Here is a 23,412-nt window from a genome sequence, read left to right as displayed (position 1 = left end):
AGCTGGGAGCCTTAATTATGATCCAGAAATGCTTGTGTGCTTTGCATGTGACAAACTAATATACGTTTCTGAATGCGTTCATATTTTTATGGTTTTATTGCCTCCCAATATGTTAAAGTAAAAAAAAACACAGTTAGGAACACGTTCAAATGATTTGTGTTTTTTTTCCCTTTCTTTAATAAAGTATTGCAAACTACGGATAGTGCCATTTGCCTTTAGAGACTTTAAATCGAGTTGAAAGAGCTCTGTCTTGTCCTGCCGCCATGTTAGGGTCAGTCACGTGCTCATGAACAGCACGTGTATTGGAAGTCCCAGCCACGCCCCCAGTTTGCCTTGCTTGTAAGGTCCTGCTGATGATCACTTCCTGTGTGTACCAGCCCCAGCAGCAGAACAGTTCCTGTTCCTTCACACTCCGTTTTGTTGTGAAAGGATGCAGGAGTCCACCACCCCTTTTCCATTGCTTGCTTCAGGGCCCATGGCGTCCTTGCTGTGCCACTGCACCCTTTGGCACCTCAAGGTGGGCAGCGGTAGTAGGCAACCTGTTTAAACCCAGGAGCTGGCACAAGGTGGCATTAATCTCAGATTTGGACCTCTCAGGCCTAGGATGAGGCCAGGACTCCGGTTAGGTGACTGGGGTTCTCCTTTAACTGGGAGCATCTCGAGAATGAAATCTACCTCCTGTGTGTTTCACCTCTCACAGTACATGAGGGATTACTACGAGTCTGTTACCAGCGCAATAGTGGCTAGACAGTGGCCGCTTTCTTCCCAGCGCTATCTCTGAATATTTGCAGGTGCCTCGGAACTTGAAGTAGTGTTAGTGTCAAAAGGCCCCTAACATCTCCCCTTTTGAGGACATCTTACCACACTCGCACAGCCCTCCCCTCCGAGCCTTCAGGCGTCTGACCAAAGGATGCCGGGATTGTTTCTAGGTCAGTGCAAGCCCATTCAAGAATGCCCCGTCTTGGAACAACACTTCTTGGGGAGTAACCTCTAAACTCGTTTGGCCAAGTTTTTGGCGCATTTCTTCATTTCTTATCATAGAGTACCATACTTACAGAAAGCAAAGGCCCTCTGAGTCCAAAGGAAGGCTGCTGAGGGGAGACGACGCTCCTATCCTCCCACAGTGCCAAGCTGGCCCAGAAGCGTCCATCTATTTCTGTGGACCTACACATGCCCATCTCTTCCAGCCCCTTCACTAATTATTTATTTTATTTATTCACTGTATTTATAAAGCGCAGAGATTCATCCCCTAGGGGCATCACGGCACTAGAAAGCTCCCTGTATGAGGTTAAGTCTTTAGGCACTTCTGCGTGTCAGTCTGTTGTTGTTTCCGCATGGCTGGTTGTGGGCTGAGAATCGTGCTGCCCATCTAGTGAGCCTGCCCTGGCTGCCCGTGTGTTGCTTGTTGCCCCGGTCGGTGGTACTAACTCGTGTGTTTCTCTCCTGTGTTTGCCCCCTACAGTCGCAGCAGCAGCGCCAGCAGCGCCGCCAGCATCGGCCTGCCCAAGCACTTGACCCCCTCGCCCCAGATCTCCCAGCACCACCCCTCCGGCCCGGCCTTACCCCTCTCCATCTCGAACCTGGCTACCTCGCACTTTGCCCTCAGGACGCAGAACCAGCACCATCCGGCCATGTTTGCCACCCCTCCCTCGTTACCACCCCCACCAGCGTTGCCCACCAACAGCCTTGTGATTCCAAGTCACCCAGCCGGTCCTGGTTACTCAGGTAGGTGCCCTCTGTTCGCTTCAGGGGGGTTGTAAAATGTGTGTGTGTGGGGGGGGTGTGCTACCACCAGGAATGGAGAAGATGCTACCTCCAGAAAAAGGGGGGGGGGGGGGTGCTACCACCAGGAAAGGGGGTAAGATGCTACCATCAGGAAAGGGGGGCGATGGAGAGGTTGGTGGGATAGCGAGGAATGGGAACCCCTCTATACTACTCTGGTTATCCCCAACTTCAGACAGAAGACCAGCGAGAGAGCCAATCTAAACATGCTCATTTATGTGTTTGCTTTGCATAGTGCTAGCTTTTGGTACTAAGTCACTTCACAGCGCTAGCAAACTGGTTGCTATTGTTTCCGAGCTCAAGCCACAGAAAGGCTGAAGCTGAATAGTTTAAATGGGGGAACATATCGTGCCATACTACGTGTCGTAGGTGTAGGGAAGGGGGATCAAAGAGTGATGAATACCGGGCCTAGTGCCCCTGGCATGACAGTGGAAGCCAGACAGAGGATGGGGTAGCCCAGCGGCGCACATCGACTGTCACAGGCACAAAGGGCAGCAGATTGGAGGGTCCTGAGCAAATCCAGATTGTCTCAGTGTACATTTATGGATCTCACACAGAAATAACCAGAAACCATAGGCTTGGCATCCTCAACATAAGGATCGGAGAGGTAAGAGAAGGGCGCCTTTCATCTCTACTAGCCGCTGCCAGTAAAAAGAGGCAAAGCTCGAAGGGACCCGAGTATGAAAGCCAGTGATCCCACACCAGGTGTTGTCGGCTTTATCCGGGCACACCTAGTTGTCCAAACTGGGCCCTGTGAATGAGCAAGAGTAGGATGTGTGGGGCCCCTTTTAAGTAGCACGTGGAATTGATGACTATAGCTTTGGTGGGTTTTACGTTGAGGGAGAGTTCTTGGTGAGATTGTATGGGGGCAGGAGATGAATCATCGAATGCTGTCCGAGGGAGGACCTGGGTTGTCTTTCTTGGGATTCGGGTTAGAGTTCTTGGTGTGGAGGGTTGGACTGTTCGAGTGTTGTCGAAGAAGACCTAAGTTGATGTCGGGACATCTTGGATACAAGTGTGAAGTCGTGTGCTTCTTGGGTTAAAGGGAGAGTTCTTGGTGTGGAGGGTTTGACCGTGCGAATATTGTGGATAGAGACATACATTGAGGTGGAGAATCTTGGATGTAAGTGTGAAGTTGTGTGGTTGTTGGGTTAAGGGAGGAGTTCTTGGTGTGGAGTGTTGGACCGTGTGAGTGTAGAGGATGGAGACTTACGTTGGTGTGGAGAATGTTGGATGTAAGTGTGAAGTTGTGTGGTTGTTAGGTCAAGGAAGTAGATCTGGTGTGAAGGGTTGGACCGTGTGAGTGTGGTAGACGGAGACATACGTCGATGTGGGGAATGTTGGATGTAAGTGTGAAGGCGTGTGTTTGTTGGGTTTAGAGAGGAGTTCTTGGTGTGGAGGGTTAGACGGTGTGCGCGTTGTGGAGGGAGACATACGTCGATGTGGGGAATGTTGGATGGAAGTGTGAAGGCGTGTGTTTGTTGGGTTAAGGAAGGAGTTCTTGGTGTGGAGGGTTGGACAGTGTGCGCGTTGTGGATGGAGACATATGTTGATGTGGGGAATGTTGGATGGAAGTGTGAAGGCGTGTGTTTGTTGGGTTTAGAGAGGAGTTCTTGGTGTGGAGGGTTGGACGGTGTGAACGTTGTGGATGGAGACATTCGTTGATGTGGGGAATGTTGGATGTAAGTGTGAAGTCGTGTGGTTGTTGGGTGAAGGGAGGAGTTCTTGGTGTGGAGAGTTGGACCGTGTGAGTGTAGTGGATGGAGACATACATTGGTGTGGGGAATGTTGGATGTAAGTGTGAAGTTGTGTGGTTGTTAGGTCAAGGAAGTAGTTCTGGTGTGAAGGGTTGGACCGTGTGAGTGTGGTAGACGGAGACATACGTCGATGTGGGGAATGTTGGATGTAAGTGTGAAGGCGTGTGTTTGTTGGCTTGAGAGAGGAGTTCTTGGTGTGGAGGGTTGGACGGTGTGCGCGTTGTGGATGGAGACATACGTCGATGTGGGGAATCTTGGATGTAAGTGTTGAGGCTTGTGGTTGTTGGGTTAAGGAAGGAGTTCTTGGTAGGCATTGGGGAAAGGACATGTTAAGATGTATGTTTGGTTAAGTGGTGTGTTGAAGTCGCGGATCTTGACATGTGAGATTGAGTTGTGCATGTGTTGGAGATGAAAAACAAGTGGAGAGCTGGAGTAGAGGCAAGGAGTCGTGGCTCGGAGAGCTGGAAAGTGCACACTTGGTGGATGAGGAAAGGGTTGAGTGGTTCAGGTCTGGGTGAATACCTCAGATTTAGGAGTGGGCAACTTGGGGTCATTAGCAAGTCAGTCTACACATGATGGAAGTAAAAGAGAGGACTAAGTGTTGGGGGCTAAAGTTGGGTGCACTGTGGATTTTGGCAGTAGATGGATGGGCTGAACTGTTGGGTCTCTTCGTTCACAGCTTTGGGTAGTTAATGGTGGACTTGAATGGTGGGTTCAAGATTGAGAATTGTCTTACAGAGTGACTGGGCAGTGTAGATGTATGGTGGTGTTAAAAGGAACCTGTTCAGTGTTGGTTTGAGGGGAAGGTCCATGGTGTGGAGTGGAGGGTAATGCACTTGTTGAGGATGAAGGGGTGGTTTGGGGGGGGGGGGGTTGTTAATATGGTTTAAATACTTGATCTGGGGTTGGAAGGGTCCAGGTAACTTGTCTCTTTAGATAAAAACAGGGCTCTGATTGTGTCGTAGCAGTAGTGAGACAAGTGTGCAGTGTTATTATTGGAACACTGCAAATGATGACTGAGTATATCATTTTTACATTGTAAATCCCGGCGCTTGGTTTGAGATGGAATGACTCACAGTGCTCTCTTCTCTCTAGATACCAGTCTGTTGATATCATTCAACCAACCAATCATGTATTGCCAGCCTCATTCTGGGATCCTTATTGGCACTTTGTCTCAAGCATCGCTCTTACCTCCGCCCATGAGTCCTCACGTAGAGAACCACCACAGCATGACCTGCCGAAACAGGGAGTGCCAGGTAAGAACTTTTCGGGATCTTCTGGGGCCATTCATGCACAACCTTTCTTGTCCGTCTGCACCGCTTGTTGCTCTGGTCCTGTTTGTTATCCAAAAGCTGCTGAATGGCTGTGATCACTCAGTCAGATATTTGATTTCAGAAGGAACAAAGTGCCAAAAAACCACAGAGAGAGTTGAGGAGTCCTGCCCAACTTAATAGACATGGCCGTGCCAGTTCTTTCTGGGTGCCGGTGGCTTGCAGCTCAGATTCCAGATTACTACGGTCGAGAGAACCCGACAACCTTGCTTAAGAGGGTGGTGGGAGGATGCTCAGGCTTGGATCAAAAGTAACATTTTTGTAAAGCGTGAACTCATTTAAGAACAATTGCAGCAGAGGATTGCACCCTGTACAGAGAAGGCCCGGCCTCCACTTGAGTCTTTGAGATCGTAGCCATCGCTAATAATTTACCTTTTTGTGCACTTGCCACGGTAGATTTGCTGTGCTGCAGCACTTTAAAAAACAAGTGTCATTTGTGGCCCCAAACCAAAGCATTCAGTGGGGTCAGATAGGCTGGTGGCTCTTAAGTTATGGTGGGGCCACCAGCTCATGGGTCTTTAACAGTCTCCTTCCGCCGTAGGTAGGCAGTGCTTACTGAAGGGGGGTGAGGGTTTCTTACAGGTGGCTCTGGCTCACCTGAGGCCAGCTTGGTCTCCATCCAATCTTCCAGGCGCGACTCGTCACCAGCAGCGCCTCGTCACCAGCTGCGCCTCGTCACCAGCAGTGTTCATACAGATCAGTATTGCCCCTGTCTCTCTTCTGAACACTGTGGGCCTGTTCAGAGTCCTTCCACAAGTGGTCAGAGATTCTTCGGCCGAAGCCTGGTGCACCTAGGCACGTTGGGGTTTATGTAGCCCCTGTCCAGGGCCCTGTTACAGCATCGGACGTCACAATTTAGTAGCCCATTTAGCCGACTGATCCTCGACAGGCACACTGGCTCATTTTGTGGCCATTGACGCATGTGGCTGCCTTGGCACTAGCCCATGTTCTTCTATTTTCTCAAATCCAGAGAGAAGAGAGGTTTTAGGGAGTTGCTGAAGACAAGAATCCGAAGTCTAGTCTTGCATTGCAGAATGTTCAGCCTCCATCATGCTTCCCCGGCTGGTTCTGAGCCAGGAGATGTCTTTGTCCTTTCTTCAGTATCACTGGCGGCTTTCAACTGCCCCAGGAGAGCATCTCTCCTCATTGGTGAGACAAGTAGGCTACAGTATCAAGATGCTATTTGTAATTAGAACATTGGAATGTTGGGAGCTCCATTGAAAACAATGGAGCGCTCCAGGCTTATAATGGCTGGTAGAAGCCCGGAGCTCCAACATTCCAATGTGTCTTTGTTCACTGCTCTGGCTGTGAACAAAGGCTTCAGGGAGCCTGAGGGGATTTGAATCCCCTCGCGCTCCCTGAAGGATTCGTTTTATTTGTTAGAACATTCTGCCCTCTAGTGGCAGAATGTTCTAATAGCCTTATAGCCCTTCGTAGCAGGGCTATACCGGCTTTTAAAGTCCCTCTGCTTTGCTAAAGTCCCTCGCCTTCGGCTCGGGCCTTTAATAGCTGGTATAGCCCGCTACGGCGGGCTATAAGGCTATATTAGAACTTTGGAATGTTGGGAGCTCCATTGAAAACAATGGAGCGCTCCAGGCTTATAATGGCTGGTAGAAGCCCGGAGCTCCAACATTCCAATGTGTCTTTGTTCACAGCTCTGGCTGTGAACAAAGACTTCAGGGAGCCTGAGGGGATTTCAATCCCCTCGCGCTCCCTGAAGGCTTTGTTTTGTTAGAACATTCTGCCCTCTAGTGGCAGAATGTTCTAATAGCCTTATAGCCCTTCGTAGCAGGGCTATTCCGGCTTTTAAAGTCCCTCTGCTTTGTTAAAGTCCCTCGCCTTCGGCTCGAGCCTTTAACGCTGCAGCAGGCCTTTAACAGCCGGTATAGCCCGCTACGGCGGGCTATAAGGCTATATAAGAAGTCGACGTAAGGTTGACGTAAGATTTGACTACTACAGTTGTACAACAGTTGTCAGAGACCTTCGTAGATTACACCATTGGAACGGTCAACGTTCGAGTGACGAGTTTGGAGTTATATTTTTCTAAAGGCTACTTGTCTCTTTGTTGGTCCTAAATGCATTTTCTATCATTTAAATTGACAAAACATTATTGGATCAACACAGAAAAGGTCGCTGTAGGATAAATTCTCGGGTGCCTGTTGCCAACATCTTTGTTTGTCCCCATTGCAAGATGGTTCTGGGGTGTTACGTACCTGTGAAGTGAATATCAGGTGCCAACAGCTGCCAGGCACCCCAGGCTGCTGCTAAGCGCCATCTCCATTCCTCACCACCTGTTTCCAGGTGGACCTCTTGAAGGCGAGAACCATGGTGCACACTACAGGTACCAGCTTCTGAAGTTGGCGGTGTGGGCCGCTTGCATGGGAGACCATGTACCGCAGCTCACCGGTCAAAAGACGGTAAGCTCTCCTGGTGCCACCTGTTGTTCATGCGTCCCCATTTAGAAATGAGCAAACCGTTTGGTTTCTGATTCACAGACTCGGCCGGTTCTGCCCTCTGACTCGTCTCTGGCGACCCATCAGCTAAAGGACCACCCGCCTCTGAACCTCGGAAGGCCTGCCCTACTTATGGCGTGCCGGCGCGCCGGCGCGCCCTCTGACGCTGGTTTGATTTGTTCCTGCGAGGCATGTCCCTCCCAGGAAGGGTAAAAATATCAGCATGGCGGCACTTCACAGAAATTGCTACTTCAGTGGTTTGTGTGAAACAAAAACATTGCCGAACAACTCCACCATAACCCGGCAGCCTGCCCGTCGTCCATATTTTTGCCGGAAGTGCTCCGCAGTGTTGACGGGAGCCTTTTTGGCTGAAGTTCTGTCACAAAATGTGGGTAGATGGTCAGGACCCTGTTAGCAGACACGGGTCATCCGCCACCCATGGGGTCTGGTGGCACGTCCACCAAGCTTAAAATGGCGCCCTTTGCCTCTAGATGGGGGTGCTATGTTTTGTGTGTGCAAACGCGTAACACTATGTAGGTGTGTCCCTTATTCTTTGTTTTCTTCTCATTCTAGTTCGACAAGTACACCCCCAAGTTGGACAGCTCTTTCTACCGACATTCCAACGTAAGTACACTCTTCCTTATGGCCTCCTGTTTTCCTGAGTTTGCTTAGTGCTGTGTTGTCCTTGTTCACTTCTCTTGTGCTTTATGTATTTTACTTGTTCCCTTCTCATCAGTGGTTGCGTCAGCCAACATGCTTGCCTACGCTCATTCATACGGTACCCCCGTGTCTTTCCTTCCATGAAGGGGGCACCAGCAACAGAAGTCGACAGGGCTCTGAAATCCTTTTTTGCTTTTTATAATTTTCACCTTTTTCCTGTTCCTTGGGTCAACTCTGGATGTCATTAGAGGTCAAATGAAGCAACATGTCACGAAATCTGTAGATTATTTCCGGAAGCAAATTAGTAAATGTAGAATTAAATGCTTTCAAATAGAAAATTTCTACCAGAACTACTAAGTGATTCTAGATTATGGTTGCTACCGAAAAGAATCTACCAGCAGTCATTTTGCCATGTGTTTTCCTGGGAATATCTAAATCCCTTTCATCAGTACTTTTGTGTGCATCATGTGCTTCTTCTGCCTGCATAGTGCTCTGCCTGTATCCTGATCTGGGCTGACCTATAGTGACACAGGGAGGTGACTCGACCAGCCACTGCTTCCGAAAGGACTGCCCAAGAGTGGCAGAGCCTGGCATGTGTATATGACGCTGCAGCTGCCCTTAAGGCATTGGCTGGATATTTGCATTTCCGGATAGCCCGCCCCCTCTGGCATCTTCTGGTACTGCGCCTGACTTGCGTTCTCTTTTTCCTTCCATCTCTAGTTCTTCCCGTCGTACCCTCCAACGATGCCCCCCATGCTGCCCCACTCAGGCCCCTTCGGGTCACTTCAGGGAGCCTTTCAACCCAAGGTGAGTGCTGGCTCCCTGCCATTCTTACCGATCTTGAAGGCAGGCGATCGTCTGTGCGATACATTTTTCTCTTCTGTGTTATGTTTGGTGCAACATGTTGTTGTTTTTCTTCTTTGTTGTCTGTGACAGCTTGAGGCGTGTTTTAAAATGACAGCAGGGCAGAGTGCAATGTCAGTTTCTTGCAATAACATCAGAGGCTGGAGTTCTTGAGTGATGTCATAGTTTCACGATAATGGAGTGACGTCACGTCCCTACTACCTCAGATGCTGTCGCAGTTCAGGGTAGCCAGATCAGTGCCACAGCCTCAAGTACCTGCTGCAAAGGAGTCCCGGGTGCATGTGGGGGCGGGGGGGAACATGTCATAGATCCAGGGTTCATGTGGGGGGGACATGTCATAGATCCAGGGTGCATGTGGGGAGGACATGTCATAGATACAGGGTGCATGTGGGGGGGGGGCGGGGAGTGACATGTCATAGATCCAGGGTGCATGTGGGGGCGGGGGTGGCATGTCATAGATCCAGGGAGCATTTGGGGGGCATGTCATAGATCCAGGGTGCATGTGGGGGCGGGGGTGGCATGTCATAGATCCAGGGTGCATGTGGGGGGCATGTCATAGATCCAGGGAGCATTTGGGGGGCATGTCATAGATCCAGGGTGCATGTGGGGGGCGGGGGTGACATGTCATAGATCCAGGTCACTGATTCAGTTTTATCAACCCAGGTTCGCAATCATGTTTTGTGCAAAGGTTCCCCCTCATTGGACGCTCCAGGAACAGACCACACGTGTGCCCAGTTACAACAAAGGGCATATACTCAGCCTAGTATAGAATCAAACTCGCAGTCTGCGCCTGCGCTGGAGAGCGCACACAGCGTCGTCCTCTTTCACTGCCAGTCGCAGCCTGCCTTCGAGGAGAGGGCAAGGACTGCCCTGGCAGCACGTGATATGGTATAAAGTAATTTTTTCACTTTCTTAGCACCATACTGAAATGCAAATGAGTCTCCGAACTTTGTGGGGCTTTGACATTGTATAATCCACAAATGTGTCCCCCACAGTGGGTATTATGGAAGGGGCCGCACAAACATCTGTGGTCCCTTCTGTAATTTGTCCCTTGGCGTGATGTCATCAGTTTCCTCGGGTGATGTCCCATTCTCGGGTACCTGTAATTGTGTTGTGGTCTCAGGTTCCGCTGCATTATCGGAATCTGTGTTCTGTGAGAGAAGTTTTGGTGTGCACGGCCTCTTCCATTTGTGACCTCATGTTAATCACTCTCTGTGAGTCTCACGCACCTGCGACCATAGAACCCCTCTTAACACCCCTTTGTCCTTTCTTTCCAGACCTCAAACCCCATCGACGTGGCAGGGCGGGCGGGCGCCGTTCACCACAGCCTCCTGCAGAAGACACCCGGGGTACGTGGCATGGCTTTCGCTCACCAACCCTGGTGCTGCCCACCGAGTTCCACCTAGAACATTGAATCACGCCTTTTGCTACCAAGACCTGACTTCTTTCTCTAAATTTCAGATCCCAACACTTTCACTATCATTAAGTTTACTTTAACAATTAAGGGGTCAATCAGTGAATGATGTCATTAAGTCTCAAAACACAACCCGACCTTAAACAAACAAGCATTGCTGAATCCATAACCAGCCAGAGGTCCTCAAACAAAGGGTCTCTTTGGGATCTAGAACCCAACTAGTAAGCATCAAGCAAAGGGACTCTCTTGAATCTAAAAACCACTTACCATCAATCAAAAGTACATTATGAAATCTAAAACCCAACCAAAAGTATGTTCTAACAGCTAAAACCCAACCCCTTACTATCAAAAAGAAGTATGTTCTGGAATCTAAAACCCAGCCACTTAACCTCAAATAAAGGGACATTTAAGAATCTAAAACCCAACCACTTAGCATCAAACAAATGGTCTCTTTCTTATCTCAAACACAACCGCTTGCTATCAAACAAAAGTAAGTTCTGGATTCTAAAACTCAAACACTTGCCATCAAACAATAGAACATTCTAGAAGCTAAAGCTCAACCACTTACTATCGAACAAAAGTACATTCTGGATTCTAAAATCAAACCAATTACCACCAAACAAAAGTACGTTCTGGAATCTAAAACCCAACCACTAACCATCAAATAAAGAGGCATTTAAGAATCTAAAACTCAACACTTTACTATCAAACAAAGTATCTCTCTCGTATCCAAAACTCAACCACATACTATCGAGCAAAAGTACGTTCTGCAATCTAAAACCCAACCACGTACCATCAAACAAACGTTCTCTTACTTATATAAAACCCAACCAATTACAACTGAACAAAAGTATGTTCTATCAGCTAAAGCCCAACCGCTTACTATCAAGCAGAAGTACATTCTGGAACTTAACCACTTAACATCAAATAATGGGGCATATGGGTAACTAATACCCAACCACTTACTGTCAAAGCAAGTCTCTCTTTTGTATCTCAAACACAAGCGCTTGCTATCAAACAAAAATAAGTTCTGGACTCTAAAACACAACCACTTGCCATCGAACAAGAGAACGTTCTAGAAGCTAAAACTCAACTGCCTACTATCGAACAAAAGTATGTTCTGCAATTTAAAACCCAACCTCTTACCACAAAAACAAAGGCGCGTTATATAATTTAAAACCCAACCACTTACCATCAAATAAAAGGGTGTTCTGGAATCTAAAACCCAACCACTTACCATCAAAGGGAGTGTCTTTCGTATGTAAAACACAACCGCTTGCTGTCAAAAGAAGTAAGTTCTGGATTCTAAAACCCAGACGAGAACGTTCTACAAGCTAAAACTCAACCTCTTACTATCGAACAAAGAGTCTCTTATGTATTTAACCTCTTACCACAAAAACAAAGGGGCGTTCCGGAATCTAAAACCCAACCACTTACCATCAAACAAAAGGGTGTTCCGGAATCTAAAACCCAACCACTTACCATCAAATAAAGGAGCGTTCTAGAATGTAAAACCCACCCACTTACCATCAAATAAAGGAGCGTTCTAGAATGTAAAGCCACCCACTTACCATCAAATAAAGGAGCGCTCTAGATTGTAAAACCCACCCACTTACCATCAAATAAAGGAGCGCTCTAGATTCTAAAACCCACCCACTTACCATCAAATAAAGGAGCGCTCTGATTGTAAAACCCACCCACTTACCATCAAATAAAGGAGCGTTCTAGAATGTAAAACCCACCCACTTACCATCAAATAAAGGAGCATTCTAGAATGTAAAACCCACGCACTTACCATCAAATAAAGGAGCGCTCTAGATTGTAAAACCCACCCACTTACCATCAAATAAAGGAGCGTTCTAGAATGTAAAACCCACCCACTTACCATCAAATAAAGAAGTGTTTTGGAATGTAAAACCCACCCACTTACCATCAAATAAAGGAGCGTTCTAGAATGTAAAACCTACCCACTTACCATCAAATAATGGAGCGCTCTAGATTGTAAAACCCACCCACTTACCATCAAATAAAGGAGCGTTCTAGAATGTAAAACCCACCCACTTACCATCAAATAAAGGAGTGTTCTAGAATGTAAAACCCACCCACTTACCATCAAATAAAGGAGCGTTCTAGAATGTAAAACCCACCCACTTACCATCAAATAAAGGAGCGTTCTAGAATGTAAAACCCACCCACTTACCATCAAATAAATGAGCGTTCTAGAATGTTAAACCCACCCACTTACCATCAAATAAAGGAGTGTTCTAGAATGTAAAACCCACCCACTTACCATCAAATAAAGGAGCGTTCTAGAATGTAAAACCCACCCACTTACCATCAAATAAAGGAGCGTTCTAGAATGTAAAACCCACCCACTTACCATCAAATAAATGAGCGTTCTAGAATGTTAAACCCACCCACTTACCTTCAAACAAGTGGAACTTCTGGTATTCCTTATTTGTGGTGAATCTTTTTAGTGCAAGTTTGAGTCAAGGGAACTGGTGTTTTTTCTTTCTCTGGAAGGCCCCTTTAAGGGTGATAGGTATAACTACATCGAGGGAGGCCATGTCACCCCTGCCATGGATCCGCCAGGGATGATCTCCCATTCCTAGACGTTAGTGGTTGTAGGTGGAAGAGTGGAAAACTGGGATAATAAGAGTGTAAGACACACTTAGGGAGGTTACCAATGGAGGCAAAAATACTCATTCACCAGCAGGGATCGCCTGCTTCAGGATCAGGTTGCAAGTTGCAATATATCTAGCTCCCCCCTTCCCCCCCCCAATAGGAAGCCATCCTACTTGCCTGAAACCATCAACATTCTTCTAAAGTTGAACTAGCGCCAAGAAGTGTTGAAAAAAGTAGATGGTGTCATTGGTGAAAGCATTGTAGGATCATGCATTCCGAGACCACAAACAAAAACTTCTAGATGTTTTAGTGACACCCCCCCCCCCCCCCCCCCCTTTCCAATCTTTTGCATGCTCAGAGGAGTCCCCGGCCTTTCACAATCCCATCTCAAAGAACTGATTATCTAGAATTTTGGAATATCAAATATATATATATATATATATTTTTTTTTTATAACCGGTCCTAAAATGTGAGGCTGTTGGTGATGTTTTAGTAAAGAGTAAATTGATTTTCATATTTTTATTTCTTATAGGTAACGGATCCATACCGGTCATCTGTTAGAGTAAGTTGACAATTTCCAAATGTGTTTCATGCCTCATTAATATAGATCTCTCCATGCCCTCCCCAACCTCTTGCTCTAAAGAGTTTTTAAAACCTATATAATAGACTAGTATATCAAATCTTTTAAAAGTGGTTCGGAAGAGTCGATGACGGCCAGAAATATACTAGTTATTTCTCGACTATTGGTGATAAATGTCTTGCACGCGCTTGTGACGAACACTCATGGCCCTGTTTGCTGTGGCTTTCTTTGTGTTGCAGAAACCGGGGAAGTGGTGTGCGGTGCACGTGCAGATAGCCTGGCAGATTTACCACCACCAGCAGAAAATGAAGGTAACCGTGGGGGCCTGGCCTTTGTGGTGACGGGTTGTAGTGGCTAGTCCCCTACTCTGTCCCTTAGATGCCAGCTACCTCAAAGTTAAGTTGAGCTCCACAGTAGTGGCATCAGAAACTTCGACAAGATGGCGGGAGTCATATAGTGGTGTGGCCATCGCTTAGTGTGGACGGGGCATATAGTTATTGTGCGCAGAGAGGGCATGTATGGTTTGCCCATGGTATAGGGCACGGGCGGCATTAAGTGAGATGCTCAGGGCATACATGACACGACCTCTGTTCGGGGAAGGGTGGCCATATTGTCTGCCCATGGTTTAGGGCAGGGAGGGAGGGCCTATAGTTTTCTGTGCGTGGTTTAGGATGGGCGTGGGGGTAGGGGCTGTTATACAGTGGTTTGCCCACGGTTTGGGCAGGGTGGGCATATAGTGATCTGCTCATGGTTTAGGGCAGGGATGGCATATAGTGGTCTGCCTACGGTTTAGGGCATTGAGTTATATCATTTCCTGCCCCGAGGTTTAGGACAAGACCAGTTAATGACTTTGGGGGCATATGTCAGACTGTCCATTGCACACATGCTGATGAAAAACATGACCTTTTTGAGGTGCTTAGAGTACCCCGGAAGTAAGGGTCTTTAAAGGACCCTGATTTCCGACTGGCAGCCAGGCAGCCCCCGCGCTGCTTGTCTCGGTGCTGAAAGCTCCTTCCGGTATATGTTACTTGGATGTAGGTGGGGTGGATGGGTGCAGCCCACCACCACCCCCGTGCAGACCACTTGTCACGTGCCCTTGATTGTCAGTTCACCCAAGAAAAACGTCTGCCAACTGTGATACCTGTATCTTCATTTTTAGATGAAAGTCAAGATGTGAATGTATCTTTTTTTCTCCCCTTCAAGCAAATGCAGATGGACCCCCATAAACTGGACATCTGTGGTAAACTGGACCTGTTCAGCAGGCCGCCCGCCCCCGGAGTCTTCCCGGGGTTCACCTATACACACGACCTGGCCCGGCCCTTGTTCTCCAGCACTGGTAAGAGAAGCGTGCGTGTGTGTGTGTGTGTGCGTGTGCGTGTGTGAAAGAGAGTGTGTTCCCTCTGGTAGTTTTGTTGAACCCACTTCCCAAACCTCCTCCTCCTCAACATGCCAATGAAGCAATACGAGGCGGAATGCCACCGGTCACGCGTGTCATCAGCAGCATTCGGGTACGTGCAGGGACAGTGAAGAGGGCCCTTTCTCAGCAGCCATGGGGCATGCACCAGTACACAGACATGCCGCAGATCACACTGGCAGACAGCAGCTATGCGATTTTTGACCTAGAGAGCCCTGAATCTCCCTTCCTGACACAGCTGCCGGAGTCTATTTCTGTAAAGGATTCCAGCGTTCTACCTTGTTTCTTGTAAAAAATGTAAGTACGAAGGAACTCACACCCACACACATTAAAATACGTAGCACACACAGGCACAACTCGCACACCCTCTGTTAGTAGCCTGCATTTTTCCCCACATTCGCCTCAACTTGGTAAAAAGGGGTTTGCAATAGTTTGGCGATGGATTGAGTTATCAATACAGTTATTAGTCACCGGAGTTTGAGGTGTATCTGGCAGGTAGTGTTGGCTCCTCGCCCCATATCTTCAGGACACCTTGTCTCCAGCCCGTAGCGTTTCTGTTCTAATCATTGTTGCCACGTGTGTTAGTCTGATTGGATCAGAAGAAGCAAAGACTACAACCCCCAGAACGCTTTAGTGTGTGGCTGGCAAACCCAGGACTGGAGCGAGAGTGTTCTGCCATCTTGGAGCTGGGTGGCTCCATTAGATGATGATGTTCAGAGGGCGGTAGCAGGCAGAAGGGTCAGCGGAGGTCAGGTGGAACGGTCTGTTTATCACTCGTCAACATCCTGCGTCAGCAGGGGGTTGTGACGCAATGATGGGTCACTGGCTCATGAAGATGGCGTCTTTGAGGAAGGCGCAGCAGTGCCTCGTTGGCATTAAGGTGGTAAAAGCCAGAAGAAGGGATACAGTAGGCCAGGGTGGTTGGAGGACATTAAGGACCCTACAGGAAAGTCCCACCACAGCATGAGATAGGCCTGCCCCCTTGGAGGGAGGGGCGCCTAGAAGAGTGATGTACTTGTGGCCTCATCTACGCACACATCAGTGATAGGATATCTATTATTGGCAGTGATTGATTCTTATTAAGGAAATATCGAGAAAACAAACTGCATTTCATATCCGGCAGAATACAGATATCAATTAAAGAATAGCGCAGTACAACATTTATTATATACAGTTACAGCCAATCAAAAGGCAGCTCGCACCAGGATCAATCTTCTAGTTTCCCAAACCTAACACTTCTGGATTTACCAATCAGCCTTATTTTAAATGGTGGAAAGCTAGAATGGATTAGTCGTGAAATTGGTAGCATTTTACTACCAAATTCTCCACGTGAAAAATAATATTCATTCATACATGTGCTTTGTGTCGAGGATCAGAGCACAAGTCAGGAGAGCGCTGGAGTGTCGTCACGCTTGAAGAGTTGGGGTAGTTTGGGGAGTGTGCCATGGTCAGAAACAATATCTGCTGATAATTGAAACCTGGAATATCACTTCACTCCCTTCTCCACCCAAGATAAAATGACGTTGTCGCTTGGCCAAGTGGGGGCGATGAGTGACGTTTTATGTGACATCAAATTAAAATGTCCTGGAGGAAACCTGTTCTGGAAACACTTCCTCAGCAGACATTTTCCCTTGAATTTTTCCTTGTGAATAGCTTTCCTCGGATGTCAAATCCGTCTGTCTCATGTTGGAAAAATCCTCTGCAGTTTTTTTCAAGCTCACTTGGTCCCCTTGCCTCGTTCAGGGAGTGGGGTGGCCCACACCCCTGTGTTACTCCAACTAGTCTGGTCTCTTTTTAGCAACTTATTTCATGGGCCCACACCCCTCTCAGCTCCTCCTCTCCCCCACCCACTTCACAATTGTATTTTCTTTTCATTACCCCGTTCTCTTCCCCATCTCTACCCTATTGGAACATTGGATTGTTGAGCGCTCCATTGAATACAATCGAGCGCTGCGGGCTTCTAATGGCCGAAAGAAGCCCGCAGCGCCAACCTCCCAATGGTTGTTCACAGCTGTTGCTGTGGCCTTTGCTTTACAGATTAGAACATTCTGCCCTCTAGGGGTGGAATGTTCTAATAACCTTAGAGCCCTCCATAGCGGGCTCTACTGGCCTTTAAAGAGCCGCTGCTTTGTTAAAGACCCTCCCTTTCGGCTCAGGCCTTTAATACTGGAGCGGGCCTTTAATAGCCGATAGAGCCAGCTACGTCGGGCTCTAAGGCTATAGTATATCACCCTTACCTGTACTGAAAAACCTCTAACTATATCTGTACAGAAGCATCTTCACCCAAATACCTCTATGCACACCTATGCAGTAGTAGCTCTACCTTTGCCTATACTCGTGACACTGGAGTTATGCGGCAGATGAGAACCACATTTTGCTGCAAGGTTGGCTCAGTAATGCAGCAAGAAAAGGCAGCATATGATGCATAGTGCAGCACATTCTTTAGCATTCGTTTTGTCATTTTAACACGTGGTAAGACTGCCTGGGAAATGATTTGATCTGATTAGCTCCAATTTAACACCCAAATACAGCAATAAGCAGCTGAAAGATGACCAGGCAATCTCTGCGCCGAGCCTGCCAGTGCGCAGGAGCACGTGTTGCTATGTTTTTAGTAACTTTTGATCTGTTTGAGCTAGAGGCAAATTTGTTTTGTTAAAATCTAAAGATTATACAGCAGATGATGGAATAAGCGGCAAATCCATACTTATGCGATAACACACAGGAGAATCACATAATTCCAGTGGCCCTGCCTATACCGGCTTCCATCCATCCTCCCTCTCCTCTCCAGCTGTTTACTTTCTCTCTCTCTCCCTTGCTCTCCTTCTCTGCTGTCTATATCTCTCTCTGATCCCTTTCTCTTTCTCTCTATCTTGGAACCCCCCTGTACCTGCTGCAATTACCTTAGAGGAGCTGGGGAGAGTGTTAGAGGCACCAGAAACAGCCCTGGGCTTTCAAAACCAGCCTCAGAGGGCTCCCGCCCACTGGGGAAATGCCCGGTGGAATTAAAGGCCTGTCTGGCCCGAAGTACAAATGACTCCTTCCTTTACTAAACGTCCCCTGCTTCCTCCACTCACCAGTATCACTGCCGCTTTCCCTGTCTTCATGTGCGGTTTCCTTGGCCATTCTTCCGTTTTCCACTTGGTTTTGATGTCTAATTTCAGCGGATGTTTTGCGGCGGCACCGAAGGACCTGGTCATCAGCCTGATGTTCTCGTATTCTCCATTTTGGGTTTTTTCTGTGGTGCCGTCCGTACAGACGCCCTGTTCCTCATACAGCACTCAGTACTGCATCTCCAGAAAAGGGGTAGGGAGACCGTGATTGGCAGAGATCACACTGTGTCGTCAAGCGGGGAGTGTGCGCCACACTCGGGACTCTTGGTTCCACAGTGCATAAGTCCGCCACCAGCCCCTGAGCAGACGGATATTAAAGAAGGCAAATGAATTGCATCCTTCGTATCTGGCGGAGATTGGTGGCCGCGCGCCGTCTGTGCCGATTAATCACCCTGGCTACCCAAGTGCACCGGGGAGCAGGATACTATCTGGGGGCTGCAGAGCACACCGCCGCTGAGAGATGGCTACACCTGGAGCCTTCCATATCACCGGCATCCCTCTCACCTTATCGAACAAGTGCGCCGCCGGTGCGCGTCAGCGCCCCCGACGAGCATCCTTGTTAGTCCCAGAGATGGCCCTTATCGCGCACCTGCTGTCTGCGAGACAGATGCCGGCTTGGCTGGCAGTGGCCATACTTAATAACTACCTGACAGGCTCGCGAGAGGTGGCTGGTCGTCTTATTATATATTTTCGGCTTTATCAGCTGCCTGGTGCTTGGAGGAGTTTGTAAGCTGTCGAGACCTGCAGCATCTCCATCCATTACGCACCCCCCTGGATTCAGGATAGATTAAGGGTTTGTGCACTTAAGTCCATTGCATGGTGGCAAGAGCTGTATCCTATTTAGAAATAGTCACAGCTGGCACTATGAGTGCCAGAACAGATTTTACACCACCCATTCTTGTGAATTCACATCTTTGCCCAGAAAAATAATCAATTGATGGGAAAAAAATAGTAATACTGTGTTTATGTAGTGCTTGTTGCCACCAGCTTTGTGCTTCGAAGCACTGTAAGTAACTCGCTTTCTTGTAAATCCAACACAGTGGTGCCTGTTCTACTGACCTTTATTGTGTGAACAGATTGTTGGGGTCCACTTTGAGCCCCCTCGCTCTTAAACAAGCCCCTTAATTCTTAAACAAGCCCCATCTTGCTGCCTCCCTAATTGTCATTGTTCCAGGCACTTTCATGGAGATGGCTGACCGCACAGGTGCAGGTCTGCAGTAGTGTTGGTCAAGCAGTATATAAGCTCCTCACCCAGTTTATCAACCGTGTTTCCTGTTGCATCCCTCCTCTACCACAAGCAGAAGTGAGTTTGGTTCTTTCTGAGGCATCAAATCCCCCTGTGGTTGTTAGTTCTACTTTGGAGTTTTTGACTGCACACAGAAGTGATTCCTCAATGCAGCAGCAAAATGAGGGGATGATCTTGGAAGAGAATTTATAATAGTAATAGCTTGTTTTATGATGAGCGCTGAATATCACACCTCTGCCATTTTCAGTCACTGTAAATATCAGAAGTTAATTTTACCCTCTTTTATTGTACTCCGATTACCTCCCATGGACGGTTGAGTCGGCCTTGCCAGAATTCGTGCTCACGGCCCGTGTACGTCTCAGCAGCGAGCTTTCAACTATCACCCAATGGTCTGAGCTCCTGAAGTTAGAAGAGAGCTGGTCTTGAAGATGGAGTTCTCTGAGGCTAAGTCAGGAAGCCGGCTCATTTGGTTGAGAACTGTGTGTACCTGCAGGCCACAGGGGGTTTGCAGCCCTGCTCTTCAGCTACGGAGTTCTCTTCCACTGCCGGTTTAAGGACCAAACATTCGTATCCTCTTTATGTATGGCACCACATCACTGGACCCCATTTCACATTACCACTCGGGCCTCGAAAAAACATAAAAATGTTACTCGACCTGCAGGTCTAGTGGCTTAAATAATCTACTCAACCTAATTGTAATGCTCTTCACCCATAAAATTGTTTCAAATGATGTGGGCAAGTATTTCAATTCACTGAGCCACCATTTTTTTCATAACCACATGTGAGCGAACCTTCACATATGCAGTTCAGAAGGTCTGCTGTACACAAAACTGTTTTGTTTGATTTAATAGACTAAACGTTTGCTCCATATAGAATAGAAATCTAGCCATATCTAGGGGCGACATGACTCCCGACTTGCCTCTTAGTTCATGAACAGCATTGTTATCAGGGTGGGGGCAGGCATGTTTCTCAAATTACATTTAAAACCTATCACTTTTAATAAATACATACCTAAAGCATGAAGTGGTAGTACACTGTCATTTGCAATTAGAAGATTTTACATTGAAATGGCCACAACATTTCCCCCTACATGCGGTTTTACTGAAAAACTATATAGTGTACAAACCATGTTTGGAAATAGAGTAAATATTTATCATACGCACATCACCAAGTAAAGTGTTGTGAAGAGCTTTGGTCCTTTTTAAATCTTTGCATCACACTTCTCAATTGCAAAAAAAATGTGCTGTTGTGACTCCTGATATATTTAGAAAAATTTGTACTATTCATTTACAAGTTATTTTTATGTTGTGTTAGCAAAAAAAACTGACATCTTACAGCCTTTTTTCTCACAATGATTGTCAGACAGCTCACTTGACAAAAACCTATAACTGTAGCAAGAGAAAGAAAATAAACTCAATTTTCCAAGCAGCAATTGGTAAAAAGACAAACAGACATTTTACCTCTTTCCTTGAACAGGCATCAAATGTTTCTGGATGAAAACATGATTTTAAGGCATCTTTATTGCCCATTCACTTTCTGAATGAACAGAGCTCCTGTTCCTTTCCAGGTTATGTTCACTTGCCAGAAAGGACCAGTAAGTGCAAAAAATAGCTCGACCTGATAAAATCTGACTTGGGCAGTAGATTTTTCCGGGCCTGCCATTGTTCACGTAACACAACTGCGGAGCCGCAGAAACCTTTCCTTAGAATCCATGTTCATTGACTGAATGCCATCTTTGGTGTGAAGTGGTGGCCTTGTGGGGAGGTCAAGCCTTGTGGTGAAGGTCAAGTGATTAGCTGAGTGGTAGCACCATGGTGCCTCCTGCTTTGCTGTGTTGTGTTCTCTGAGCTGCAGTTCTTCGTCAAAGACACCTGACGGCAGAGTGGGGTTCGCCGCGATAAGCTATGGCCACTCTAACTGTTTTCCTTTCTGTCTTTTCCAGGGTCTTCTCATCCCACCGCATCCCCCTACGGACCCTCGTCGCACCACAGTGGCTTCCTTCCCACCAGCCACCTGGCAGGTAGGCGTAAGTACCGTGCCTTCCCTCCTACTGCGCCCTTCGGTTTTACCTGTTGACCAGTTGATGTGATACAGAGTGCCAGTCTGCGGCAGTGACTACCTAGTTGTGAAAGATGTTGCCAGCTGCTGCACCACTGCTCTACGTTTGCATCTTTACTCACCTCGTGTGTGTCGAGGCCACTCTGAAATATAGCCGGCATTCAATATGGAATGCGAGAGTATTTAGTCGATAGATGCCGATATGTTGATAGCAGATTAAAACTGCCCATTTATTCTACCCATCCCGATTAAGACCAAAGACCTCCCTTAGTCTATAACTCCTACTGTCTGCAGCGTCTTCAGATACATGTTCGACTTTGCCAACATCACTGGGTTGGTTGCCAAAAAAGGTGGTGGTGTGGTAGGTAAGGGCTAAACCTTTCTTTCGCAGATTTCAGGGTCTGCAGACGCCGGTGACCCTTCATGTCACATACAAGGAAGCTAGACAGTTCTTTTTTGTGACACCATAGAAATACCTTTGCATAGAGCCTGTGATGCTAAAATGTGGTGTGGATATTCAAGTCCCCTTGTATACACAACCTAGGGTAGCTCTCTGTGGAGGACAGGCTGTGTTCTGGCCCTGCAACTGGCAGACCAATCCAAACGTTTTCCCCTTGGACTTGTTAAAATCCAAACGTTTGCTAAGTGGATGTTTAATTATCATCCTAAGAACAACAGATATAACTCAAATGTAAAAATATAACCAATTATGCTCCAACCACAATATTTAGAATCTCATAAATATTTAATAAACTGCACATAAAATATTAGTGAAATGTGTTAATGTAGTTTGTCATGCACTGGATTAGATACAACATCAGAAACATTTGGTCCAAAAATAATATCGGAAACAACTGTAGAAAATCAAAGTGCTAAAGTTATTCTGTCACACAATAACTTTTGTGTTGGTTTGGCTGAACCTTATCTATCCCCTGTGCCTTCTATAAAAAGGGTCACTTTCTAAATTGTTGATGCCTGCAACTGGCAGGCCATTGTACATCTGCATTATTCTTATTCCCCCACCTCGATTTCTGCAATGAAAACGTGGCTGCCCTCTTAGCCCAAAAGGTCTCCCGTGTCAACGTTCAGGTGTTGGGGTTCCCAGCCAGCTCTGGTTGGTCTGACAGCTCAGAGAGCCCAAAAGGTTGTTGATGACTGGTTATAGATTTACGTTGTGGCTGGACATAGGGGCAGAGCATTCTTTTAATGGATGGTACGTAGGATGTCTGGGGATCAGTTCACCCCCACGATGCATTGGTTGGAATATTTATTAGAAATTCAGTGTTTCCTTGAAAAGTACTGCCTCTGAAAAGGGAAGATATCTCAGTGACTGCATCAAGCTCTCAGGCCTTCAGAGGGCCTGGCCTGCTCAGTAATTGCCCTGACCATTGAATCTTTATAAAAAAAAAAAAATATTAGCCAAAATTGTATATGATGCCTATCAGTGAATTTTAAAATTAAAAAATACACATTTTGGCTGGATAAACAAAACTCCGTGCATCTTGAACACACAGTTGTGGGTAGTAGTTATTTGCCACAGAAGTGGGAAACAATGCAATGTGTAGTGTTAAAGGTAATAGTAAACTGTTCTTCAGTTAAAAAAAATAGCAGGAATGAAGCTGGAAATTGAACCTATTTAAGCTTTCTTCTGATATTCCCAATTCAATGGGAAATGCAACCATCACAGAGGGGGTTAAATGGATGAGGGAATCTCTGAAGACTGTTGGTACCTATGACTTGTAATAAAACGCTGTGGTAAAAAGTAGAGTATTAAAGGTAGCTGAACAAAAAAATAATGGTTTGCGTGTGCTAGAACCATATACACTGGGGGAAAAATCTGAAATATTACCAGAAATAGCATATTTATTAGCTAGAAAAAAGTTCCAAATTTGGATGAAAGTTCCAAAATTGTCCTTCAATCTATAGATGAGTTTTTCATCGAATGCTATCTTATACATTTCAATAAGCCATTCATCATGTGTATGACATTGTGGTGTTCTCCAATTCCTTAATATACATATGTTTCTTACGGTGAGTGCAATAGCGATCAATCGTCTTTATGGTTTGTTCGATTTGGGAGATCAGTAACATCATGTAATAGAACACATTTTTCTGTTA

General features: G+C 46.8%; 1 protein-coding gene across 6 annotated transcripts in view; it reads left to right on the top strand.

The window, feature by feature from the left end:
• Positions 1–23,412, top strand: part of FBRSL1 (fibrosin like 1) — a 1,300,479-nt gene that overhangs the window by 1,268,141 nt on the left and 8,926 nt on the right. For 4 of the 6 annotated variants that reach the window (XM_085635474.1, XM_085635476.1, XM_085635473.1 and 1 more), the window contains 9 exons: positions 1,463–1,725; positions 4,635–4,795; positions 7,897–7,947; positions 8,704–8,790; positions 10,125–10,196; positions 13,419–13,448; positions 13,706–13,777; positions 14,670–14,802; positions 21,179–21,262. In XM_085635474.1, coding sequence (XP_085491600.1) covers positions 1,463–1,725; positions 4,635–4,795; positions 7,897–7,947; positions 8,704–8,790; positions 10,125–10,196; positions 13,419–13,448; positions 13,706–13,777; positions 14,670–14,802; positions 21,179–21,262 — 953 coding nt within the window. The remainder of the gene's footprint in view (positions 1–1,462; positions 1,726–4,634; positions 4,796–7,896; positions 7,948–8,703; positions 8,791–10,124; positions 10,197–13,418; positions 13,449–13,705; positions 13,778–14,669; positions 14,803–21,178; positions 21,263–23,412) is intronic. The other 2 variants (XM_085635477.1, XM_085635475.1) reach the window with 1 other exon arrangement.

The sequence above is a fragment of the Triturus cristatus genome, chromosome 11 (genome assembly GCF_964204655.1).
Source record: "Triturus cristatus chromosome 11, aTriCri1.1, whole genome shotgun sequence".
Lineage (NCBI taxonomy): Eukaryota > Metazoa > Chordata > Amphibia > Caudata > Salamandridae > Triturus > Triturus cristatus.
This window is presented reverse-complemented; position numbering and strand designations above follow the sequence as displayed.